We start from the raw sequence: 27454 nt of genomic DNA, 5'->3' as shown, positions 1-27454 counted from the left end.
GGCTGCTGCCGTAGCGTCCCGACAACAGTATCTGCTAAGCAGGGGAGGCTGGGTAGAGGTAGAAATCGGAGGACACGGCTCATTGTAATGCAGGGAACAGAATGAAGAATTACACTGAGCCCGTCCTCCGATTTCCACCTCCACCAGCCTCCCCTGCTACCCAGCCATTTAGAGTCGTGGTGTATACTGTTCTACTCAGAGATGTGACTCTCTGGCGCCCCCCGCAGGTGGATTTGCTGTATAGCGCTGTGCTGCATGGTGGTCCTCATCCTGGCCTTCAACTTCCTGGGGCTGCTGTGTGGCACCATGGGATACGACAAGCACGCCTCGCCCACCACCAGGGGCTGCATCTCCAACACAGGGGGCACCCTGCTGATGGCGTGAGTCCACCACCTCCCTCCCTCACCCCCTCTTATCCTCCCTTATCCTCCCTCCCTCACCCTCCCTCTGTCTATCTTTCTGTCTCCCTCTCCCTACCTTCCTCATCCTCCCCCCCCCCGCTCTCTCTCTCCCTCTCTCTAGCTCTCTCTCTCTCTCTCTACTGTAGGCTACCTCTCTCTGTCTCTCTCTATCTCTCTATCCCTCTCCCTACCTCCTCATCCTCCCTCTATCTATTTATCTCTTTCTTCTCTCCACATCCTCCCTACCCCTCTCTCTCTCTCTCTCTCTCTCTCTCTTTCTCTCTCTCTCTGTCTCTAATGTAGGCTACCTTGCCCTGTCTCTCTCTCTCTCTCTTTCTCTCTCTCGCTGTCTCTAATGTAGGCTACCTTGCCCTGTCTCTCTCTCTCTCTCTCTCTCCATCTCTCTCTCGCTGTCTCTAATGTAGGCTACCTTGCCCTGTCTCTCTCTCTCTCTCTCTCTCTCTCTCTCTCTCTCTCTCTCTCTCTCTCTCTCTCCATCTCTCTCTCTCTACTGTAGCCTACCCCCCCCCTCCCTCTGTCTTTGTCCTTCACTCAATCTCTCTCTCTCTACTGTAGCCCCCCCCTCTCTCTCTCTCTCTCTCTACAGTGTGTTCTGTCTCTCTCTACAGTGGTGTGGGATTCAGCTTCCTGTTCTCCTGGGTGCTCATGGGAGTGGTTACCGCCACCTTTGTTGCCGGGGGCAACCTGGAGAAGCTGGTGTGTGAGCCGTTCCAAAACAAACAGATCTTCAAGGCAAGTCGTCATCACACAATCGACAAACCTTTATTGATCTTCACTGTTGCCAGAAATTCACTGAGAAAAAACATGGCAATTGCAAATCAGGAAAATGAATATAGAGTTGTTATCATCAGTTGTTATCAGTGAATTTGGTCCTGCAGCTTGGTGAAGATGTTGTCAGAATATGCTGCTCTGTGTTCAGTATAACAGTCTACCTTGTATAATGGTTGGTAACACTTTACAAGGATTTATAAATGGTTTATAGAATCATCTATATGTCCTCCAATTAGAAGAGTTGGGGCAGGGGAAAATAAATAACTAGAAATAATGCAAGCAATGCTATATAGATAGATATTAACATTTGATTTACTAATTCCAAAGCTGATCTATCCCTTTTTAATAATAAACAGCCATTTATAAGCCGCTTAAAAACCCTTTATAAAGGGCACCTTGATGTAAAGTGTAACCTGATGGTCATGTGACTGTGCCGTCCAATCCCAGGTTCTGGACACACCCCACCTGATCAACCCAGAGTGGAGGAACTTCATCCCAGGGTACATGTACAACGACTCTGACCTGGACCTCACCGCGGAGAGTCTTTACAGGTAACTGACTGAACTCACCATAGAGAGTCTTTACTGGTAACTGACTGAACTCACCATAGAGAGTCTTTACAGGTAACTAACTGAACTCACCATAGAGTCTTTACAGGTAACTAACTGAACTCACCATAGAGTCTTTACAGGTAACTAACTGAACTCACCATAGAGTCTTTACAGGTAACTGACTGAACTCACCATAGAGTCTTTACAGGTAACTAACTGAACTCACCATAGAGTCTTTACAGGTAACTAACTGAACTCACCATAGAGTCTTTACAGGTAACTGACTGAACTCACCATAGAGTCTTTACAGGTAACTAACTGAACTCACCATAGAGAGTCTTTACAGGTAACTGACTGAACTCACCATAGATTCTTTACAGGTAACTAACTGAACTCACCATAGAGTCTTTACAGGTAACTGACTGAACTCACCATAGAGTCTTTACAGGTAACTAACTGAACTCACCATAGAGAGTCTTTACAGGTAACTGACTGAACTCACCATAGAGTCTTTACAGGTAACTAACTGAACTCACCATAGAGTCTTTACAGGTAACTAACTGAACTCACCATGGAGAGTCTTTACAGGTAACTAACTGAACTCACCATTGAAAGTCTTTACAGGTAACTACAGGTAACAACATGAAAACAACATGAAAACTCACATGAAAACGGTTAGTTACAATGAGCCTGTCCTCTGATTTCCACCTCCACCAGCCTCCCCAGTGTGATTACAAATGTGTAGGGCGGTGTCTAATGTGTCCCTTAGTATCACAATTCATGTACTAGTATCAGAATGTCGTGAAATCCATTCTGTGGGCCTATTAAAATTCTCCCCCTGCAGATCTGATCTCTAGCACCCGTACAGAGATTGCGATCAGGGAGGGATGTCAAGCGTATTATCAGTGTCTTTGTTCACTCTCCATCTGGATTCTAGAGATATAATCTCCCTCATTAGCTTCTCTTAGAAATTTCCTAACCTTTCATCATCTCCCCGTTGTAACAGGAGACGCGCTTCGCTGAGCTGCATGATGAAACTGTTAGCCTGTCTTCTAATTCCAGATAATGGCATCGTGCTGACATCTGTGTGACCTTGCTCATGTCTTCCTGATCAAGGAGAAAGCAATGAGGTCATCACACATGACCTCTAATCTCCCTTTTCACTCTCCAGTGTGATGCCTTAACATGCTCTCGGTTCAGCAGGAGGGGGGTGATAGAGGGTGCCACTTTAGTATGGCCTGTGTAAAGTTCCAACATTGCCCACTGGGTGTCAGCAGAGAACACTAACCAACCAGAGAATGAATGACCATGCCCTGATGCTCTCTCCGTCTGTCTCCCTCTCTTTGTCATTTTATCACTCTAAATGATGAATTTTTCTTCCCTCCTTTCTTTTCTTTATCTCCCTCTCTCTCATTCCACATCTCCATTTTCCCTCTCCCCTCATCTCTCTTCATCTTTCTCTCCTTTACTGTCTCTCCCTCTCTCTCCCTCCTTCCCAACATCCCCCCTCTCCCTCCCTCCCCCCCTCCCTCCCTCTGTCCCTCCCTCCCTCCCTCCTTAGTAACTGTAATGATAACATTGGGATCTACTCAGCCATGCACCTGGACAAGATCTTCAACATCACCGCTTTCCTCAACTCCAGTGTGGTCAGTATTCACACACACACACACACACCTAACTAACACACACACACACACACACACACACACACACACACACACACACCTAACTAACACACACACACTAACTGAAACCTAACTCACTTCCTGATCCATCTCCCATTGACACCTGTATGTCTGTATTCTTCATGCAATGACAGTATGAAACAGGCCATTTCCCTAGTAGCTCATGGAGACATCCGGTATTCCTCAGCTGTGTGAAAGTAGGAGGGTCGACAGGCAGCTCAGCCTGCTAGCTGTAGGCCATTCTCTCCCCGTGGACACTGTTAGCATCACCACAGACCTCCTGTCTAATGCAAAGACCAGACTAGCGTTAGCATAACATTAGCATTAGCCCTTACTTCTCCCTTCTGTGCTAGCCTGCCAGCTGACAGCATTAGCCTTACTATTGTAAAGTGGGGTGGTGCTAGTGGGACCTGGCTGGCTTTACTGTTATGTGACACCACTTCTATGTTCTATGTTAGCCTTTACCTCTCAGCCTGTAACACACACACACGCACACACACACACACACACACACATACGCACGCACACGCACACACGCACACACACGCACACACGCACACACACACACACACATACACACAAAGACTAATTCAAGAATACAAAGAACACTAATTGAAACGTACATGTATTCAATTAAATTCTCTCGCTAGTGTCTTGATGAATGATGGGGTTCTTTTTGCTAGTGAGAGTCTGTGTCTTGGCTGGGCACCAGAGACCCTCTAAGACCCCCTCAGTCCCATTAGAGGAGGGAAGACACAGGCGGACAGAGAGAGGGACTAATCTGTGTGTGTGTGTGTGTGTGTGTGTGTGTGTGTGTGTGTGTGTGTGTGTGTGTGTGTGTGTGTGTGTGTGTGTAGGAGTGAATGGTGTTGCCTCGGAGACTAGGCAGCACTATTCAAGTTAGAATCCGGGGGCTCAATGTAAAGTTGAAGTTGCCAGGGTAACAGTGGCGTTCTTCTACCCCAGTTCTATGGAACCCCGCTAAGAGGAGGTCCACAACAAGCTGAGGGGTTACATAACGCTGTCCTATCTCTGTTATTGTTCTGGGCAAGTTGTTTTTGACCATTGTGTACTCCTCTCTCTCTCTCTCACTCTCTCTCTAAAGAGAGCGATGCAAACTTAACTTTTTCGCTGAAACGCACCAGCTGGCCACAGTACAAGACGTGACGAAATCGTGAGATACATATTCCATCAAGAGATGTCAAGACCTTCCGGTGAAATCGCATCTATGAAGAACCTTGTCATTGTTCCGCCCTTCACCTGGGCTCCTCTACCGTTCATTGGCTGCGTTGATGATGTCATAATAGGCCTTTTGCGTTTTCTTTCGGGTGTGTTCGTAAATTCGCTCTGAGAGCACCGGAGCGCACACTGGGTTCAAAGTCATAGAGCGACTAAGTAATTTGATTGGACAAGAGGCATTCCATGAGTGCTGATCAGATTTCCAGAGCGTATTTATGAACGCACCCTTCGCGCAGTAATGCACAGCACTTTGAGCTGCGTTGTTATCTATGAAATGTGCTATACAAAATGACGTTTATTATTATTATTATTATTAATATTAATATTAATAGCCGCCTAATCAAAATGTGCTGACCTTGCCTGAGGCTGGTGTTGTGGTTGTGTTCAGTACACCAAGGTGGTGTTGTGTTCAGTACACTAAGGTGGTGTTGTGTTGTGTTCAGTACACTAAGGTGGTGTTGTGTTGTGTTCAGTACACTAAGGTGGTGTTGTGTTGTGTTCAGTACACCAAGGTGGTGTCGCAGCAGTTTGCGGAGGTGCAGGTGGACCTGAGGGAGGTGGTTCTGCTGGAGGAGGACGGGAGGCAGAACCTACTGGGCTTCTCACACACCGAGGTCGGCAGCATCAACTTCGCTGCCTACCTGGAGGAGGTAACACACACATACACACACACACACACACACACACACACACACATACTCTCACTCACTCTCTCTCACACACACACACACACACACATACTCTCACTCACTCTCTCACACACACACACACACACACACACACACACACACACACTCACACTCACTCACTCACACACTCACTCACAAATACACACGCAGATACACACACACATGCACAAACACACATTCTCACACACACACACACACACACACACACAAATACACACACACATATGCAGCCACTCACACGTACGGGCACACACACACACACACACTCACTCACACACACTTGGGGGGCAGCTGTGGCGCAGGAGGTAGAGCCGCCGTCTAATGATCGCAAGGTTGGCAGATCGGCGGGTCGAGCCCCTGCTGGCCACATGTCGAAGTGTCCTTGGGCAAGACACTTAAACCCAAATTGCTCCCAGTGAGCAGGCCGGCGCCTTGCATGGTAGCTTGCCGCCATTGGTGTGTGAATGTGTGTGTGAATGGGTGAATTAGAGGCTGTTATATAAGGCGCTATATAAGTCCAGTCCATTTACCATTTACACTCGCTGCTCATTTGCAACATCCCCCTGGTTACATAACATGTCCTCTCATGTAACACACACCAGGCGCCCACACTTCCCTTATCTCTGTCTCCCCCCCCCCGCCACACTTTGCATGCGTACCCCTCCAGCCTGATTAGCCACAGCTGCTCCTGCCAAAGCAAAGGGTTTCAGGCCTGCAAGCTAACGTCATTAGCATTCCTGTCCCACTACCTCAGCCTCCGTCTCACTGAACACTGAGTTCCTGAGGAACATGGGACACCACGGCCCTGTCCTCAGCCAGGAATGAAGGACATTGGTGTGTGTGTGTGTGTCTGTGTGTGTGTGTCTGTGTGTCTGTGTGTGTGTCCGTGTGTGTGGGTGTGTGTGAGTGTGTGTGTGTGTGTGTGTGTCCGTGTGTGTGTCTGTGTGTCTGTGTGTATGTGTGTATGTGTGTATGTGTATGTGTATGTGTATGTGTGTGTGTGTGTGTGTGTGTGTGTGTGTGTCTGTACTCAGACGACTGACAGGTGCAGTATTCCTGTGTGTCTGCAGGTGAATAAAGGCGTGACTGTGGTGGACCTGCTCTCCTACGCCAACGAGCTGGACGCCCAGACTGACCTGATGGTGAGAGCAGCGCTCTCCTCTCTACAACCCTCCCCCTGCTCTTCTTCCCCTGAAAACACAACCCCCCGACCCCTGACCCCCCCCCCCCCCCCCCCCCCTCACACACAGAGATGCCTCAGTGCACCCCGCCGTGACTCTCTTAAAGTGATTTAACCGTTCGTTTACATACCACGGTCCTCCAGATCTGGACCGGGAGGCTTCAGGTTCACTTGTGTGTTCACTCACTACAAAGACCCCACACTCCTGTAACACTACCTCAGTCTCTCTGGTGGTGGTTCGTCCACCCTGAGGGGGGGGGGGGGGGGTGGAGACGGGTAACAAGCCCTCCTTTCATACCCCAGAGAGGGGCAGGGTGTGGGGCAGGGTCCGCAGGCAGGCAGGCGGCCTGGTGCTCTTAGCTCTCGCCAGGTGCTCCGGGAAGGGGGGGGGGGGGGGGGGAGCCACTTAAAGTGGGGGTCTTGTGGGGCAGATTCTTTCTTGAGTGCTCAGTGCCCACTGGTGTTCATCTGGTGCCCATCTGTGGTGGTGCCCTGAGCCCTGAGCCTGACGCAGCCTGACGCTGGGCCCTGAGCCTGGCCGGTGGTTAGATGACTGGTGGTGTGTCACATCCATCTCTGGAGACAGAGGCGGAGGACATTTCTGTACAGGGTGTGGTCTCTCTGGCTCTGTGTATTTAGGACTTAGATCGTGTTGGGTGTTAGGAGCACTGGGTGTTATGAGCATGTGTGTGAAATGCCAAGGAATGTCATGTAGTCTTCAACATGTTCTGTCATATTTTAGTTATAATATATGATATGAATTGTATTATATACTGTACTATATGGACAAAAGTATTGGGACACCCGAACATCACACCCATATGTGCTTGTTGAACTTCTCATTCCAAAACCATGGGCATTAATATGGAGTTGGTCCCACAGGTCCCCCACAGCTTCCACTCTTCTGGGAAGACTTTCTTCTAGGTTTTAGAATATAGTTGCAGGGATCTGCTCCCATTCAGCCACAAGAGCATTAATGAGGTCGGGCACTGAAGGACTAGCTCGCAGTCGGTGTTCCAATTCATCCCAATGGTGTTCGATGGGGTTGAGGTCAGAGCTCTGTGTGCAGGCCAGTCAAGTTCTCCCAGACCAAACTCGGGCAAACCATGTCATTATGGACCGGACTTTGTGTATGGGGGCATTGTCATGCTGAAACTGGAAAGGGCCTTCCCCAAACTGTTGCCACAAAGTTGGAAGCATACAATACTCTACAATCGCATTGTACGCTGTAGCTTTAAGATTTCCCTTCACTGGAACTAAGGGCCTAGCCCAAACCATGAAAACAGCCCCAGACAATAATTGTGTCCACATACTTTTGTCCATATAGTGTATGTGCATCTGGGATGTGTATCTGTCTATAATTGTGTGTGTGTGGGTGTGCATGCATGCATTTGCATGCGTGTGTGTGTGTGTGTGTGTGTGTGTGTGTGTGTGTGTGTGTGTGTGCGTCCATGTGTGTCCACAGCCCAAAGGCTCTCTGCAGACATCTCTGAAAGGCCACGCCAGCTCTCTGCGGCAGATCCACAGCCAGCAGGTCATCCCTATGGAGCAGGCCATGGTAATCAATCACCTATCCTCTCTAATCACCCTTCTCCATAGACATCCATGCCCCGGAGCGATCAGCGCTCGCTCAGCTGTGTCTTAACTACCTCTCCTTTGATTTTCCCACATTTTTCTTTTCTTGACTCCTTTTTAATGGCTGCCAAGAAATATGTTAGAGCGCGGGTAAGCATGTGTCTAGATCTCTACTGCACCCACGTGTGTTGTCCATCATGTACTGTTGACGGTCAGGGGAGGCTGGCGGAGGTAGGAATCGGAGGACGGGCTCATTGTAATGCATGGCACGGAATGAGGAAAAACACACGCGTTTGATGCCGTTCTTGATTCCGTTCTGTGTATTACAACGAGCCCGTCCTCCGATTTCTACCTCCACCAGCCTCCCCTGGTGGAGGACGCTCCTCCCCTCTCCTGTCCCTCCATTCCCGTATTCAATAAGGCTGTGAACCCTCTGATAGAACCAGGCTGTCTGTGTTCCTGGTTCCTCAGCTCCACGAGGCCTCCTTGACACGCCCTGATCGTTAGTCATGGATTCTCAATAGAACTAACCAGGGGAGGCTGGCGGAGGTAGGAATCGGAGGACGGGCTCATTGCAATGCATGGAACGGAATCAGGAATGCTATCAATTCCTCATAGTGGTAGCCTAGTGGAGAGTGAGTTGAACTAGTGATCAGAAGGTCATGAGTTCCAATCCCACCTGGGAACACCACCACTTGTGTCCTTGAGTATAGCACTTAGCCCTAAGTTACTCCAGGGAGACTGTCCCTGTAATTTCTAATTATAAGTCGCTTTGGATAAAAGTCTTCTTAATGGTTAAAATGTAAATGTCCCATGCATTACAGTGATTCCCGTCCTCCCATTTCCGCCTTGAACTAACACATGGACTCAGTTGAAGTGATTGATTTGACATGAGCTTATACTGTGTTTGTGTGGTGTCAGATGTGTGTGTTGAGTTGAGTTTGTTTCAGGCCGTGTAAATATGCATCACTCACTTGGTTCTGTCGGTCATTGGTGATTGGTTAAACCTGGCCTATAAATAACCAATAGGGAACTGGGACCAGCCTTCCATTTGTATTTGTATGTATGTCGTCCATCCCCCCGTTCAGACTTCACCAATGGAACAGAACAGCATCAAACTGTCTTATACCCCCCTGTGTTTCAGTGAAGTGTGTGTGTGTGTGTGTGTGTGTGTGTGTGTGTGTGTGTGTGTGTGTGTCCTGTGACCTCTGACCTAGCTGATGTTAACATGCAGCTGTGTGTTTCCTTTAAAGAGCTCACTGAACCAGAGCGTCAGATTGCTGGAGAGGACAGCCTCTGACCTGCCTGTGAGTAGCCCTCCTTTGTGTGTGTGTGTGTCTGGGTGGGTGAGTGGGTGTTTGGGTGGGTGGGTGGGTGGGTGCGTGCGTGCATGCGAACGTGCATGCGTGTGCCTGCATGACTGTGTGTGTGTGTGTGTGTGTGTCTGCATGTGTGTCTGCATGCATGTGTCTATCTATTGTACATTGTATTGTGACCATGTATGTAAATACACTTTAAACTTAATAAACTTAAATTATACCTGCTCACATGACTATCTTAGCACTATCCTCTGTGATTCCCAGAACAAAGTCAGGGAGGTGCTAGCCATCGTCGATGCAGCCCAGTACCTCATCTCCCAGAATGCAACACAGATCGTCAATCAGGTGACTACGACGACCGGGCAATCAGTGTCCATCTCATCATATCAGTATTGCGATTTAACCAGTCAATAACATTCTTTATCTCTCTCTCTGTCTCTCTCTCTCTCTCTCTCTCTAACTCTCACTCTCTCTCTCTCTCTCTCTCTCTCTCTCTCTCTCTCTCTCTCTCTCTCTCTCTCTCTGTCTCTTCATCTCTCAGGAAACAGAGAAATACAAGCAGGCCATTGTGAGCTACTTACAGCAGTACATAGATTGGGTCAAGACCTCCGTAAGTATCACCTCTCCCCTCAATTAGTTAAGACTTAGGATGGTTCTTATGTTAGAATCATGGTTCTTATGTTAGAATCATGGTCCTTACGTTAGAATCATGGTTCTTACGTTAGAATCATGGTCCTTACGTTAGAATCATGGTCCTTACGTTAGAATCATGGTCCTGTGCCCCGCGGTGGTGTAGCGGTCTAAGCACTAGCCACTAGTGCAAGCTGCCCACCGGGGACTGGGATCGAATCCCGGTCTCGCCAGACCCGGATATGGCCAGGGCACACAGGGAGCGGCATATTGAGCGGCCGCTCCCGAGGGCGGTATAGGACTATTTCCGGACAAGGATCCGTCGCGCAACACCGCCCCCTGGGTGCCGGAATAACGGTGTCGGGCTCGAGGAGCCAGTCAGCTAGTCTGCCTGGCGATCTCCTCTGGGCCTGCCGGCTACGGGGTCGGGCGGCGGATCCTACGCAATAGGCAGGGGATAATTGGATGCTAGGTTGGGTTCAATTGGATACCAAATTGGGTGAAAAAGGGGATAAAATCTGAAAAAAATTAAAAAATTAAAAAAATAATCATGGTCCTTACGTTATAATCATGGTTCTTACGTTAGAATCATGGTTCTTATGTCAGAATCATGGTTCTTATGTTAGAATCATGGTCCTTACGTTAGAATTATGGTTCTTATGTCAGAATCATGGTTCTTACGTTAGAATCATGGTCCTTATGTTAGAATTATGGTTCTTATGTCAGAATCATGGTTCTTTCTTAGAATTATGCAACAAATGACTAAGCAGTGAGCTAATCAACTGCTGCTGGTCAGAGCTACGTAAAACATGGGGTCTAAATATAGTCTGGCTAAGAACGCTGTGGAAACAACAACACCAAAGACCAACTTGGCCGGTTCTGGAAGTTTACTTGGCCAGTTCAGATGTTTCGTTGTGTGGTAGACACCAGATTAATCACAAGTTTAAAATACTAGTATTTACTTGCATTTTCGGGGGGAGATAAAACAAAAACATGTGGAGTTTGAATAAAGAAATGTATGACAAACTGTTTCGAGGAATCAGTTGTTTTCTTTTACTTTATTATAACATCTGGCTTTGCCCACAACGTCCATAATGAATTGCAGACTTAATTAGCAGACCACCACATAAAGGACAGTTACAAAGTAACCTCTGCTAAAAAAAGTGAATGTAAACAGCTTGCCTGTAAATTGTTTGCAAAGTAACACGACAATGGCAGTGACAATGCTATGACTAGGCTGCACATCCCTGGTTAATGTGATCACTCTATAACCTTTGCACTACTGGACATGTCTCACAACATATTACATGTGTCAATTGAATGGGTGTGTCCAACTTTTGACTGGTACTGTACGTCTAAAATACTACATACTACATGTCTAAAATAATACATGTCCCTGGTAATAATGTAGGTCCCTGGTCTAACAACATACATGTGTCCCCGTGTGTACAGCTGACCCAGGAGGTGGCGTCCTGTAAGCCCTTCAGCAACATCGTGGACACGGTGGAGATCGTCGCCTGTAGCGTCGTGGTCGACTCTCTGGTAACTACACATTAAACAGACACAGGGTACAGGATGTCGTCAGGGCCTAGTCCTGGGGGGGGGTCAGGGACATCAGGGGGTGGGGGTCAGGGGTCAGGGACACGGTGGAGATCGTCGCCTGTAGCGTCGTGGTCGACTCTCTGGTAACTACACATTAAACAGACACAGGGTACAGGATGTCGTCAGGGCCTAGTCCTGGGGGGGGGTCAGGGACATCAGGGGGTGGGGGTCAGGGGTCAGGGACACGGTGGAGATCGTCGCCTGTAGCGTTGTGGTCGAGACTCTGGTAACTACCGATTAAACAGACAGGATACAGGATGTAGTCAGGGCATAGTGGAGGGGGGAGGGCAATGATGGTGGGGGTCAGGGACATCAGAGGGTGGAGGGAGGGGGGTCATGGACATGGGGTACATCCTACTCTCTGGTAACTACACATAGGAGCCTCTGTCAGACACAGCCAACGGGTGAGACGCTACAGACAGACGGGAGTTGGGGACAGAGTGATGGGGCTGTGGGGGGGTTGTGGTTGGGTGGGGGGGCGGTGGTAATGTGCAAAGCTCCGCTGGACTCCAGAGTGGGCAGGGGGTGGGGGTAGGGTGAGTGGGGGGAGGACAGTCATATGCTGAGCAATGCTAAAACCCAAGGTGGAGTGGGGTGGGTGGAGGGATGGGGGGCAGACACACACGGTACATTCTACAGACATGAACATGAGATCACACAGCACAGCTCTCTCAGTGTTCTCACCTCCAACCCCCGCGACCCCCGCGACCCCGCGACCCCACACACTAATGGCCTGATAGAGCTCAGACAGGGGCTATATAGTGTGTGTGTGTGTGTGTGTGTGTGTGTGTGTGTGTGTGTGTGTGTGTGTGTTTGTGGGTGGGTGTGTGTGTGTGTGTGTGTGGGGGGGGGGGGGGGGGGGTGAGAGTCTGCATGGCAAAAATGGGAGTAGGGGCCAGTGGGTTTGGGGGTGTCTTGACCCTCTTGCTACTCAGACAAATGGGGCCCTGTCTACCCCCCATCTCTCTCTCTCTCACACACACACACACACACACACACCTCACCTCCAACCTCGTACTAGCACTAGCCAGCCAGGCTAAATATATCCTAGGTTTCTATATCCTCGGTTTCAGTGTTTACTATATCCTAGGTTTCTATATCCTAGGTTTCAGTATTTTCTATATCCTAGGTTTCTATATCCTAGGTTTCAGTGTTTTCTCTATCCTAGGTTTCAGTGTTTTCTCTATCCTAGGTTTCAGGGTTTTCCATATCCTAGGTTTCAGTGTTTTGTATATCCTAGGTTTGAGGGTTTTCTATATCCTAGGTTTCTATATCCTAGGTTTCTATATCCTAGGTTTCAGGGTTTTCTATATCCTAGGTTTCTATATCCTAGGTTTCAGGGTTTGCAAGGGATATAAGATTCTCTCCCCCCTCCCTCCCTCTCTCTCTCTCCCTCTCTCCCTCTCTTCTCCTCTATAACAGAATGCCTTCTGGTTCGGCCTGGGCTGCAGCACCCTGTTCCTCCTCCCCAGCGTCATCCTGTCAGTGAAGCTGGCTAAGTTCTACCGCAGGATGGACACTGAGGACGTGTACGACGAGTGAGTATCTCCTCCTGGCGCTTGTCTCACCACAGCTAGCGCCACTCACCCTGTACTGTAGTCCAGTCCACGACAGTCTCGCTCCAATGACGCCGTCTGTGGTAACTAAGACAACCCCGAGAGGGGGAGTCAGATGACCTCTGACCTTTTAGAAAAGGTTCTGTTGACTTTGTAATGCAAACACAAGGACTGTGGTTAGATATTCATACCGTTTATCAAGCAGTGGCCCCTTATAGTATACATTAGCTTTAGTTCATATCAATGTTGATGATTTCAGAGTGGTAATTAATAATTATATCATGAACATAGACACGTTCACCTGGGTACAGTGTGTTTGAGGTGATGTCCTCGCTGCTGCTTGGCCGCTATCTTGACTCCTATCGGCTTTCCTTCCTTTGCCTTTTACCCTACGATCCTACCATAGACGTTACTACTAGTAGTAGTGACCAATACTATTTTAACTCTTTCTCCATCTCTCTCTCTCTTTCTCTCCTCTCCTCCCTGCAGTTCCTCTGTGTCTGGGACGTGGCATTTTACTTTGTGATAACCATTTCTACTATTTCCATCTTTTTTCCCCCATCTCATCTTTTTTTCCCCCATTTAATTTCTCTCTGTCAAGCACTTTGCACTTTAAGAAAGAAAAAAAAGAAAAGCATATACAAATTGACAAATAACCCTCATATTCATGTTGTTTTTCTGCATTCTGCAGCCACCCTCCTCTCCTCTCCCCTCCCTCTCTCTCTCTCTCTCTCTCTCTCTCTCTCTCTCTCTCTCTCTCTCTCTCTCTCTCTCTCTCTCCCTTGTCCACACTTACAGTAGAGAGAGAGACTGTGATGGTCAAGTCACCAAGTGTCTTGATCAATGGTGCCTGTCGTCAGCTCAGTGTTGTTATTCTACTCTGGTGCATTTCATTAACAACATGTTTACGTTTTTGTATCTTTGTAGCATTGAGACAATTCCCATGAAAAAGTAAGACCAATTTTACCCATTTTTACCTCACCTCTCTACTTCCAGTATAACCCACATTGGTTTAATCTAATCAAGCTGGGCTTTCCTGTGGATTCTGTACATAGACTTTCTCTGCTGAATTCTTGGTGCTGGTTTAGTTTGTAGCTTTGAGATGGTTTGGCTTTACTGTGTGTGTTTGTCTTGATGAAGTGCCCCGTGTCAGTTTTTAAAGGGCTTGTACAACCATAACCTTACAGAAGCAAAAAGCCCACCTCTGTTTTTGTAAAGTTGAGGTGTAAGATAAAAAAAAAAAAAGTATTGTATGGTTTATACTATTCACAACTTTCTATCTATAAACATACATTTGTTTGCGCCTTTCCACACTGGATAGCACAAGAATTTGTGTGGTTTTCCTATTTGGGGAAAGCCTTTTTTTAACTGAGAGGGTTGAAAAGTATATGAGAAAAGAGAAACATATCCACATCCACAAGTTAACCGGTGCAGGACAGAAGAACGTAAAGAAAGAAAAATAATAATAATCTTTTGTCAGTTTAGTGCATCTGAATAGACACAATGGCAGCATAACAGAAGTTAAACATGACATATTTCTCACCATCTCTTATTTGTTATTTCTTTATCATTTTTTTTCTTTGTTTTTGTATGTAACGTTTTGTTTCAGTTTGGAAATGAGTAATAGTGGTTATCATAATGAGCGTTTGCAAGGTATCCCCAACCCTGACATGACCAGGTAAACATCAAACAGCCCTGCGGACATAATCACATGCATGCACCTTCCAGCATGGTAGCCGGGCATGGGGGGGGGCATGGGGGTAACAAGGATTATGAGGTGTCTGAGACACTGTGCATGGCCTGGGTGGTGGGGGGGGGTTGGGGGTTAGGATTAGGCGTCTAGCCCCCCTCCCACTCGTAAACCCTGGAAGTCAGCTGCCCTCTCTCCGGTTCTCCAGCCTCTGCTCCCGGATGGGGGGTCACACGCATGCAGCACGCTCCACCTTCTCTACTGAGGTCGGGGTGATCAGGGTCAGGGTGTGTTTGGGGTGATTGGGGTCAGGGTGTGTTTGGGGTGATTGAGGTCAGGGTGTGTTTGGGGTGATTGGGGTTGGAGCATCACTAATCCGCTGCATGTCCGGTGCTCTGACTTTATGACGGTGATGGTGATGGTGATGGGGATGGTGTGAAATGAAATTGTGCATGTTTCCTCTGTCCCTCCTTTCCTCCTCCTCCTCCTCCTCCTCTCCTCCTCTTCTCTAGAGTTGTTGGTCAGGCCGGCAGGGTGAATGTACATCTGGTCATTTTGCTCAGAGAGCGGGAGAGGCAAGCATGTGGCATGTTCTGGCGTGGGACTGACCTCTAACCGACCTCTAACTGCATGGCTTTCTGTTCTGTTTACCAACAGGCATGTCTGCGGACAGCTAACCGTGTGATCTGTATTGTACCTGTGTCCGGACAGAGAGAGCCACGCCACACAGTGATAGGAGGGGTGGAGGGGGGGGGGGGGGGATCCAATAACCAATCAGTACAAAGGCCTCATCAACCAATCAATATGCCTCGCCTTATATTACATTCACTTTATATTTCAATCACCCTATATTACAATCACCCTATATTACAATCACCCTATATTACAATCACCCTATATTACATTCACCCTATATTACATTCACCCTATATTATAGTTCATTGGCTATTTGGTTTCGCCCTCTAAAAATACAAATGGAGTTCCCGTTGACTCCAATGAGCTTGGTCTTGTTGTTATTCTCTCTGGCCCGAGGGTGTAGTGTGCATGTGAATGGTAGGACACAAACAAGGACGTGTAAACAAGTGTTGTGTAATACCATTCCCCTGCCCCCCCCTCGGGCCCCTCCAGTGGTGAGGCTCTGTGCGTCCGTGGCTTGGGAAACGCCTACCGTGTTGTTCTCATGGGCTGGCCATTGAACCCAGGGCCTGTCAGAGTTCCAAAACCCACTCTCATGTGTACTTGTGTACTCGCTAGTGCACGGACCGTGCATCCTGAGTACCACGCTGCCGTAAGGGTGGAGGTTGGAACACAGCTAGGGTGATGTGTTGTGACTATAACCAGTGACCAGTGTTGACTCCATAGAGATCTATAGAGCAGTGTCTATCTCTATGGTTGATTCCCCTTCCCCCCTCCCCAGCCTGGTATTGATGATGCCCCACCCTGCCCCGCCCCCTCCCTCTGTGCCCTGTGCTCCTCCCACTAGTATCCCAGCCTATGACACCATGACCCGGTTCCCCCGGGCCTCCGCCCCCCCCAGACACATCGACTGGTGAGAGAGGCTCCACCAAGGTACTGAGGACCCGCCGTCCGCCGGACCTCTCTCTCTCTCCATCCCTCTGTTCATCTCCTGACCTCGCCTCTCCTCCATCCCTTTGTCCATCTCCTCTCCTCCCCTCCCTCCCTCTCTCCATCTCCATCCTTCTGTTCATCTCCTCCCCTCGCCTCTCCTCCATCCCTCTGTCCATCTCCTCTCCATCCCTCTGTCCATCTCCTCTCCTCCCCTCCCTCTCTCTCCATCTCCTGTCCTCTCCATCCCTCTGTCCATCTGCTCTCCATTCCTCTGTACATCTCCTCCCCTCTCCTCTCCTCCATTCCACTGTCCATCTCCCCTCGCCTCTCCTCTCCTCCCTCCCTCTGTCCATCTCCTCGCCTCTCCTCTCCTCCCTCCCTCTGTCCATCTCCTCTCCTCTCCTCCCTCCCTCTGTCCATCTCCTCTCCTCTCCTCCCTCCCTCTGTCCATCTCCTCCCCTCTCCTCTCCTTCCTCCCTCTGTCCATCTCCTCCATCCCTCTGTCCATCTCCTCCCCTCTCCTCCTCCTTCCCTCTGTCCATCTCCTCCCCTCTCCTCTCCTTCCTCCCTCTGTCCATCTCCTCCCCTCTCCTCTCCTTCCTCCCTCTGTCCATCTCCTCCTCCTTCCCTCTGTCCATCTCCTCCCCTCTCCTTCCTCCCTCTGTCCATCTCCTCCCCTCTCCTCCTTCCCTCTGTCCATCTCCTTCCTCCCTCTGTCCATCTCCTCCCCTCTCCTCCTTCCCTCTGTACATCTCCTCCCCTCTCCTCCTTCCCTCTATCCATCTCCTCCATCCCTCTGTCCATCTCCTCCCCTCTCCTCCTCCTTCCCTCTGTCCATCTCCTCCATCCCTCTGTCCATCTCCTCCCTTCTCCTCTCGTCCACCTCTACATCCATCCCCTCCCTCTCCCCTCTTCCCCTCCCTCCCTCTCCTCAGCAGTGTCCCCCCTCGTTGGCCCTCTTCTCAGTGCTCTCCTCCTTTCTTCCCATCATGCAGTTTTGCGTTCTTCCTGCTGTTTGCCTTCCACCGCCACGCTGCTGTGCACCTTCAGGTCTTCACCACTGTGTCTCTGCTGTTGCCTCATGTCCTCATGCTTGTCTGCTTGACTCTATGTATGTATCATTCTTTCTTTTTTCTTTTCACCCCCCCCCCTCCGTCATCCCTCCGTTTCCACCCCGCCCTTGCTGCTTGTCCTAGTGTGTGTCTGCTTGCAGCGACATAGCAGAAAAGTCGACACGGTGAGGATCTGTTGTTTTTGAATAACTAATAGTAAACCCCTAAACCGTAATATATGCCATTTAATAATAATAATAATAATAATAATATATGCCATTTAGCTGACACTTTTATCCAAAGCGGCTTCCATTGCAGTGAGTGCAGGCATTTTTCTGAATATATGGTCCCAGTGGGAATCGAACCCACAACCATAAGCGTTCAGCTGGTGTTAGTGTGTGGCCACTGGTAACAGCAGTGTGAGTGTCCTGTAGCGGGAGCCATGCTGTGTCTGTTTGCTTCCCCCATTAACACTAAAGCACGGCTGGCACCAAGCCTCCTCTCATCTCATAACTCACACATTCCACCCCTTCATGTCTCCCTCCAGCCTTACAAGGGCCAATAAATATTATAAACTCTGAAATGTCTATTAAAATGTCTGATGCAATTGATGTCAATCTTTGCCCATGTCCTCTTCCTCTTCCCCTTCCTCTTCCTCTTCTCTAGTGCCATCGAAAATTGGACCTGAATCACTGGATCGTAAGTTTATGTATTCACACCGTCACTACAGATTACACTCACTGGACACTTTATTAGGAACACTATACTAATACTGGGTAGGGCTTCCCTTTATTAGGAACACTATACTAATACTGGGTAGGGCCTCCCTTTGTTAGGAACACTATATTAATACTGGGTAGGGCCTGCCTTTATTAGGAACAATATACTAATACTGGGTAGGATTTCCCTTTAATAGGAACACTATACTAATACTGGATAGGCCCTGCCTTTGTTAGGAACACTATACTAATACTGGGTAGGCCTCCCTTTGCTCTCAAAACAGCCTCAATTCTTCATGGCATTGATTCCAGAAATTCCTTTGAGATTCTGGTCCATGATGACAGATATTTCAGGAACACTTTCAAGCTGTGAATGGCCCGTTCTACAACATCCCAAAAGTGTTCTATTGGATACAGATCGGGTGACTGGGAAGGCCACTGAAGAACTCTGAACTCATTGTCATGTTCATGAAACAAACCAGTTTAAGACGACTTTTGCTTTGTGACATGGTGCATTATAGCAATTACAAGACAGGTACATTGTGGCCATGAAGGGATGCAACAAATACTCAAATAGGCTGTGGCATTCAAGCGATGATTGATTGGTATTAATCAATCAATCAACCAAAGTGTGCCAAGAAAACATTCCCCTCACCATTACACCACCTGAATAAATGAGAAGGTGTACAGGTGTTCCTAATAAAGTGTCCAATGAGTGTTTACAGCAATGCTTGAAGTTAATAGAAAACTATGCTATAATTTAGCAGGAAAGGAATTTAATAAAAATATCCACATCTCTTCAAAAAAGATAGATAGATAGTGTGTGTTTGTGTCGCCGGGCTGCAGGTGTTGAGTTGTGCTTCTGCGTTTCCAGGGCAACCAAGCTCCAACAACAGCTCTCTACCACAGCAGGAGAAGCCCCTCCGAGGAACGAACGTCTTTGATCACATGTTCACCTGGCCCTCTCCTCTGACACACCCACTGACCACCACCACCTGCCCAATCACAGTCCGTTATGCTCACCTGCTGTCCAATGAAAATCCCCGTCAGACACTACACAGAGTGCTGTTGTCACACTATCACACAGCATTGACGCTCCAGAAGGAAACAGAGAGGGCGTTGGATAACATCTGAGCCGGCGTGACACCCCGACCCATGCCCCGCCCTCTCGCCACCCGACACGGCTGTTGTGTCCGAGTTTACATCTCTTTGGAACACAACGACATCACGCAACGAAGGTCAAAGTTCAAACCCACAACAAGACGACAGCGATATCTGATGGCCGCTGTCACTCATATCTTTTGTACATTTTGTTTTTTGTGTGTTTTTTGTAAACGGTGACTGAAAGGTCGTGTAGAGCTTCTCCCAGGACACTGCTGTTTCTGCTACTAGGTGTGTGGGGGGAGGGGGGGGGGGGGTAGGGGTTAGGCACTTTGCAATTGTTTCAATGACAGATGGGGAAAGACTGTATATGATTCTTATCAAGTGAAAAACTCAACACACCTCTGTATAGACTCAGGCCTGAGGCTCCCCTGGATCACACCGTAGAGCGCTGCGCTTGATCGGTATCAGAACACTGAGCGCATCCCTGTTGTATGTTTGACGTTACGTGACTGGAGGTTGGGATCCAGGCTACAGGCCGGGGGGACACTGCTGCAGAGAGCTGCCACTCACGCAGACCTGCTGGTGGTTTGTTTACCATCATCACTGACGTCCTCCATCTTGTCCCTAGCCGTGAGAGAAGGTCCCACCTGAGTGCATAGCAGACGTTCTGTCACATGTTCTGTGGTCTCGTTCGCTGAGCCGCCGCGAGACTTCAGAGTATGTCTGACGAGACTACGGTACATCTCCCTCCTCAGAGAAAGATTATAACGTTCCTTAGTGGATTAATTAATTAACAATAACGCAAACACTATCATGTTGAGTCTACTAACACCAGGGCATGCTAATCAATATTATATTTGGGCTATTTGTAGTGGTCAAACCTTCCAGTGGAGAGAACTGCTATTCGAAGCCAAATCCTATTTTTACTGTACTGTAGCTCTCAGGTCTTAGTTAGAATGCATAATATATTGTTTTCGACATTCTTATTTTTTTTTTAATCCCACAATAGCTATTTGGTACATTTGAAAACTATGGAAAGGGTGAATGTAATGAAGAAGAGATATATGTATATAAGAGATCTGCTTGAACATTATGATCAACACTGGGCTGGGTCATGCTGAACAGGGGAGGCTGGCAGAGGTAGAAATCGGAGGCTGGGCTCATTGTAAAACGCACGGGATGAAGAATGAGGAATGGTATCAAACGTGTGTATGATGAGCCTGTCCTCCGATTTCTACCTCCGCCAGCCTCTCCTGATGCTGAACTCAGATAACAACACTGGAGAACCACTGAAGAGACGCTCCGACAACAATCTGGTCTGACCTGCTTACAGTTTTATGTTCTCACACTTCCTGCATTGTAAAGATGGAGGGGGGGGGGATAGACTGGAGGGTGGTGGGGAGTGGGGTTAGACTGGTTCACTTATACACATCTGCTTAGTTACGATTGGTGGGGGATTAGATACATCACTCCGAAATGCCATACACCCAAAAGAGGCTTTACGACGAGGAGAAAGGAGCTCTTATTGGTTAACACATACCTGATCCCGCCCCATTGAGTCTCCGCGGACTTCCTGTCTGCAGGTGGCCCACCTGGGAACATGTACGATAGCATTACACACCGTTTAATTGAGTGCTCCAGACAGGCATTTGGTTTGAGACATCTGGTTAGATGGTGTTGTCTACTGATGGTTCGACGTGGTCGTATGGACAGTAGCAGGACACTAATGGTACCCAATGGAAAATGAGTGTCCTTGTATGATGGTTGACTGAAAGTGTACAAATTGTGAATAAACTTTCAATTTCAGTCGCGTCTGTCATTTGTAGTTCATTTCAACGAGGTTGTCTATCCCAGAAGCGTTTTCCCTGTGAAGCATTCTTAAACAAGATGTCTCCTTATTTGACGACATGCACTTATTCGGACATAAAATCATTTTTACACATGTTCTATGACTTCGGACACGAGTCAGTTTGTTTGTACACACATTGGACATGAGACCACACAGCTTCATAATATGGGTGCCTTAAGTGGAACATGGCGTTCTGCATTGTTTATCTTCTATTTCGGATAGAAGATTGTTATGTTTCATGTATAGGTTTGGCACTTGAGGTCTCCAGGAAGTCCCCTGGACTTTGGAACCACATGTATAATCCAGTAGAAATCCATTTTCTTCCAGAGTACACCGCACAAACCTATAAATGCTACATCCACCCAAATATGCAACATCCACCCACATAAAGCACAAACCCACGTCATCCACACGTTATGAGTACTGGATAAAGAGCAGGACTGTAGTAAACCCGTGGTGCACTCCTCTGATTTATCTATTTAGAGATCAGAGCTCCTAATTAGTTCATAACATTGGGATCACTTCCTGACTGTTGTAGCCATGTCCCAGCCCCGGCGTTAGCCCCGCCCCCCCAGGCTGTCTGCTGTGATAGATGTGGGGCATTAACTCTGTAACCCCACTACAACCCCCCTAAGACATTGAAATGCACACAGAGTGAGACAGAAAGAGACTTATAGAGCGAGTGTGTGTGTGTGTGTTTGTGTGTGTATTCACTGCACATGTGTGTTTGTTTGTGTGTGTGTGTGTGTGTGTGTGTGTGTGTGTGTGTGTGTGTGAGTGAGTGTGTGTATTGACTGCACATGTATGTGTGTGTGTGCGTTGACTGCATGTGTGCATGCGTGTGTATTGACTGTGTATGTGTGTGTGTGTGTGTGTGGGTGAGTGAGAGAGAGAGGGGTATGAATGCCCTAGCCCCCTGGTAGAGGGTTGGCTGGTGGCCATGCAGTGTGATTTCCTTTGATTGGTCCCAGCCAAGACGACCAGGGCCGGATGTTGACATTAGGGATCAGGGCGTCACAACGAGCCCTTTCTCTGGTCCTTTCTCTGCCACGGGATTGATTGCTAGGAAAATAAAGCTGTGACAGGCATGTGTGCCCCCCCCTCCCCTCCCCCAATGTAGCTCACCTCCCACATACACACACACATGAGCACACACACATACACACACACACTCACACATGCAGTCAAACACACACACACACACACACACACACACATACATACATAAATTCACACATGCAGTCAACACAAACATGCACGCACACACACACTCACACCATCCCCCCTTCAACCGCCTGGTTACATACACACCGTTGTAGTCTCGAGTCTTTAGTGGGGCTATTCTTCTTCTCTTAATTGGAGCACTAACGACTTCCTGAGCTCCGTGCTCTTCTGGCCAGCCGCCAGCCCACCACGTGCACGCATGTTTGGAAGTGGAACCTCTGAGAGAGTTCTACTTCCATCCTTCCAGCTTCTCTATGCTTCTAGAATTTGATTGTGTTTATGTTTGGAAGGAAATTGCACGCTATGTTGCGTGGTGGTCAGCCCCAAACCACCTTGTAAAGCCGCGGCGAGCCTCCTAACCTCCTGTTTCTGTTCCAAGGCACGATGATGCGGTCTTGGGTTGCAATGTTCTGACCCACACATGCCAACAGCGTCTGGAGTGGGGACACTTACTGTACATAAATCTAGATAATGTTGGCATAAGTTGGCCAGGGCAGCCAGCTCCTCTAAATGGATGGATGGTAATCTAGAGAATTTTCCTCATGTGAAGTGGTCAAAGTCAACATCCGTCTCAATGCAACACTTCGCATGTGTCAGCCAGCTTCCCGCAATTGGTTTCACATGTGCCCCTTGGCTTTCTTTGACAGTCCCCAGACGAACCATAAATTATAGTCCCAAAGCATAGCGGGAAACTGAGGGGCACAGCTCTCCTCCCCTCCTCCTCATCTTCTCTTCCTCTCCTTCCCTCCTCCTCTCCTCTTTTTCAGCCGGGTGGTTGCTTTTTTTTCCACCTGAAAGCTCCCTTTGTGTGCAGAGTCCATAAATACCAGGAGGGACCGTCAGCCTCTCCAGTCCTCCTCTCTCTCCCTCTCTCACACACACTTCTACTGCAGCATCTGGTGTAACCAGCCAACTAGCCAGCCAACCATGTGGACTCGGGCCAGCGCACTGTTGCTCCTCGGATGCAGCCTCTGGGTCGCGGAGGCTCAGACGGAGAACAAGAGGAACGTGTGGGAGGATCCCATCCAGTTCCGGACCAAGGTCAAGGACGCATGCACCATGACGGTGACGGGGCAGGGCGAGGTCACCCGGCTGAGGGTGTTCTGCCAAGGGGAGGACCAGGCGTACTGGTGCGAGTATACGGGCAAGCCCCACACCTGCCGCACCTACAACAACAACCCCCGCCACTACTTCAGCCAGATCATGTGGGACATGAGGAAGCTGGTGAACGCCTGCCAGGCCCCCAAGGTCATTAAGCCCCTGATGTGTCGGAGGGGACCGGAGGAGTCCCGGATGGTGTTCGCCGGTTCCTCCACAGAAGCTGCTCCTCCAGCGCCCCCCCAGAGGCCTGAGAGACCCCAGGAGAGACCCCAAGAGAGACCCCAAGAGAGACCCCAGGAGAAACCACAGGACAGACCCCAGGAAAGGCCACAGCCAGCCCAGGCCAAGCCAGAGACCCCCAGGGCTAAACCAGCAGCAAGACCAGCACCAACAAGACCAGTGCAGTCCAGACCAGCACAGGCAAAACCAGCACAGGCAAAACCAGCACAGGCAAAGCCAGCCAAGCCCCTGAGAAAGATGCTGACTCCCAAACCGACCACGCCCAAACCCACCAGGCCCACAGCCAAGCCCACAGTCAGGAGCACGGCCCAGAGAACCTCTCAGGACTACTGTTGGAGGTCCCTCCAGGGAGCCTGCGCCTTTGTCTTCGGCTTTTTCCAGAACTAATCCTGAAGGTGAGGGGACAAATAAGAGCTGGCTCCTGTTGTTATTTTTCGGACTGTTAATCGCAGATTTGTGTATTAGCCGAAATATCATTTGTATAGAGACTGAAACACCCTTTGATATATATATATATATATATAAACAATGTTCAGTTTAGTTCTCAGCATTTCGCTGTGTGCACATTTCCTGTCAACCTTTCAGCTCCAGTTTGTTTATCTATCTTTTCCTCTGTTTCTGCTGTCTCACAGATTAACATTCTTGTGCAGATGACTTGAGAAGTCTGACTGAAGTGGCGCCAGGGGGGGATTCTCCACAAGAGGAGTCTGATGTTGACAAAATGGTAGAAGAAGAGTTGTATCACCCTCTTCAAGGGGGATGATGGCGATGACATCATCTGTCAATCAAACATTGTCCATCCATCCAACATACCACCAATTCCACCATGACTTGTGCATGAGTGTTCCATCGAGACCATTCCGTGCCATTCTGGAATGTTTGGTAGAACAACTGATAATTCCACGTGTCACAATGACAGTTGAAAGCAAAACTGACCTGGCAGATAAGATCAGGTACGGACAGTTAATGTGAATCCATCGTCTTTCAAGTGTACATGCACATATTACAGGTGCACACATATTACAGGTGACAGTTTTTTTTTTTACCTTTTGGTTTTGTGTCAAAGAGCACAAAAATCCGACAAACCTTTCAGTATGCTATAATGGACTCTCCTACAGCTCTACGCCATTGGTTTCACCTTTGTTGTTGTTGTTGTTGTTGTTGTTGTTGTTGTTGCTCGTTAGTATGGTTATGTGTATGTCTGTATCACCCATATACCATGTATTGAATATACTGAGTTGGGAAAGGACATGGTTTTTGTTTCATTCAGGCAGTAGAGTGGTCTACCGATATTCTGCACCTCTACCACTTGTTTATTTGACTGAGAAGTCCCATCAATGTAGGAATGTCTACAGTCATGTCTATGTCATGAATAAACGTTGGTTCTTAATTTCGGTCAATGTGTCTGCTCATTCATGTGCTATCGTGTCTTATCTTATACTTTTAAAATACTGGTCAGCAGATCGGTTCAAATTCATATTTGAGATACTGAAATATTCTCTCAGCAGGTGACGCTGTTGCATCAATCTAACTTTAAAAGACCGGGTTTTACTGCAGTTAAGAAGCGCACATGAATATAACTTGCAGATCGAATATCTTAATGGTAAATACCATATTTTAGCTTATCTATTCCATTTGTTGTAATTACTTCTAGTGTCTTTTTTTTTCTTTTCTTTTTTTCTTGGTTATTCTTTTTCGGGGTGAGAGTGTGGAATGTGTTATTTCTAAGAAATATGTTTCGTACATTGTCTCTATAATCCGAGGGCTGGGTCGTTTGTGAACGCGACTAGACACGAAAATAAAGTATGTGCAGGTCATACGGAAAGGGTAATAATAATAATCTACGTGTTGGAAACGGTGTCAAAGAAAACCGTTTAGACATTGCATCATAACTATGAACATAGGCTATAATTCAGATTATTATTTCAGCAACTAACCACAAGCTAACCAGCTGTATCAAGTTATGGAGTCCACCGCTCTCAACATTCCACCGCTCTCTAACACTCTTGATTAACTGTGTGTGTGTGTGTGTGTGTGCGTGTGTGTGTGTGTGTGTGTGAGAGAGAGAGAGGGGGGGGGTGTGTGTGTGAGAGAGAGAGAGAGAGAGAGAGAGAGAGAGAGAGAGAGAGAGAGAGAGAGAGAGAGAGAGTGTGTGTGTGTGTGTGTGTGTGTGTGTGTGTGTGTGTGTGTGTGTGTGTGTGTGTGTGTGTGTGGAATGTGAGGTGGGTGGTAGGTGTGTCCCTGTACTATAAATGCCACGTGCGCCTTCCCCCAGGTGTCACAACGGGATAGAACAATTTCCACTCTCGGAAATCTACAGGTGAGCGGAAATAACCCAAACAATTACCTGTTAATAATAATAATATGTTCCATAATGTTATCCTCCGCTTGTTCACACCTTCATTGCGTAGGCTACTTCGTTGTGATGTCGTGAGCTTAGAATGATAAGGTTCTATCTCCGTTTAGGGTAGTTCAGAGATATTGAGCGTCAAAGTTTTTACATTCCATTATGTTCTGTGAGATGGAACCTTTGTATTTTATGAATTACTAACTCAAAAATGTATACATTTTAAAAATAACACCACACAGGCATTCATAAACACCTAATGGATCAGATTATGTAAAAAAACTCAATTTTGACAAAAATGGAGATAGAACCTTATAATTCTAACGTCATGATGTGCCAACTATTTGAATGAGAGCACAGTCAAACCCGCGGTGTAATTAATTTCACTAAAATATCCCTCTTTCATCTCGCAGGTGGTCGGTCGGTCGAGCCATGACGCTCCTCACCCACCTGGCCGTGGTGCTCGTTGTCGCCTGCATCTCTCAGCAGCTCATGGTGGCCCACTGTCAACAGAAAGACAAAGGCAAAGGCAGGAAGGGACGGACAGAGGGAAAGGAGAAGGTGAAGGACAGGGGACAGAAGCAGGGTGAACAACCACCACCACCAAAGCTCCCTGTCCCGTCTCCAGACAAGAAAGACAGCGGTCCCTCCAAGGGTCCAGGTAAAGGTGTGTTCAAGGGGAAGTTCTCCGCTAAAGACAAGACGCAGTGCACCTGGGTGGCGACGGGCGACGACGCCTTCGTCCTCGGCGTCAACTGCAAGAAAGGAGAAACGCGATTCGAGTGCGAATACGTCGCCAGACCGAGCGCTTGTCCTGAGTACGCGTCAAACGCGAGAGCTTACTGGAAACAGATCGCCCGCGCTCTGAAGAAACACAAGACATTGTGCACAGACGCCAGTGCTTTGGTGAAAGCCGGTGTGTGCAGGAAAGCCCCTAAAGACGCGCATTTCAAACTGAACAACGTCGCAAGGACCGAGACCACCGTCCCGCCGCCGTCTCTCCCTCCGGCGGGTCTCAAGTCCAAATGTCCCGAACTTGACCTGAACCGACTGGGGGAAGAATACTGCAGCAGCTCCTGGTCGAGTGTGTGTACTTTCTTTTTCTCCATGGTCCACAGTGATGACTGTTGAGAGTAACAGAGATAACGTGACTTTAGAATTATAAGGTTCTATCTCAATTTTTGTCAACATTGAGTTTTTTTTACATCATCTGATCCATTAGGTGTTTATTAATGCCTGTGTGGTGTTATTTTTAAAATGTTGACATTTTTGAGTTAGTAATTAATCAAATACAAAGGTTCCATCTCACAAAACATAATGGAATGTAAAAACTTTGACGC

The 27454-nt window shown here is 48.1% G+C and overlaps 2 protein-coding genes across 2 annotated transcripts in view; both read left to right on the top strand.

The window, feature by feature from the left end:
• prom1a (prominin 1a) overlaps positions 1-18230 on the top strand; it is a gene marked incomplete at its 5' end in the record, with an annotated part of 72047 nt that extends 53817 nt beyond the window's left edge. Inside the window, 17 exons of the mRNA XM_080525071.1 lie at positions 228-380; positions 1031-1154; positions 1641-1744; positions 3306-3390; positions 5172-5318; positions 6428-6499; positions 8003-8095; positions 8245-8262; positions 9366-9419; positions 9696-9776; positions 9973-10041; positions 11514-11603; positions 13086-13201; positions 14147-14170; positions 14829-14897; positions 16393-16478; positions 18197-18230. Coding sequence (XP_080381197.1) covers positions 228-380; positions 1031-1154; positions 1641-1744; positions 3306-3390; positions 5172-5318; positions 6428-6499; positions 8003-8095; positions 8245-8262; positions 9366-9419; positions 9696-9776; positions 9973-10041; positions 11514-11603; positions 13086-13201; positions 14147-14170; positions 14829-14897; positions 16393-16462 — 1369 coding nt within the window. The 3' untranslated portion in view covers positions 16463-16478; positions 18197-18230. The remainder of the gene's footprint in view (positions 1-227; positions 381-1030; positions 1155-1640; positions 1745-3305; positions 3391-5171; positions 5319-6427; positions 6500-8002; positions 8096-8244; positions 8263-9365; positions 9420-9695; positions 9777-9972; positions 10042-11513; positions 11604-13085; positions 13202-14146; positions 14171-14828; positions 14898-16392; positions 16479-18196) is intronic.
• Positions 18231-26546: 8316 nt separating this feature from the next.
• On the top strand, positions 26547-27245 carry fgfbp1a (fibroblast growth factor binding protein 1a; the record flags this gene model as incomplete). Its single annotated transcript, XM_080525828.1, has 1 exon — positions 26547-27245. The coding sequence occupies one exon, from the start codon at positions 26547-26549 to the stop codon at positions 27243-27245; it is 699 nt and encodes a 232-aa protein (XP_080381954.1).
• Positions 27246-27454: the final 209 nt, after the last annotated feature.

The sequence above is a fragment of the Nansenia antarctica genome (genome assembly GCF_963989245.1).
Source record: "Nansenia antarctica genome assembly, chromosome: 3".
NCBI lineage: Eukaryota > Metazoa > Chordata > Actinopteri > Argentiniformes > Microstomatidae > Nansenia > Nansenia antarctica.
Note: the sequence above shows the minus strand (reverse complement) of the source record. Positions and strands in the feature narration are given on the sequence as shown.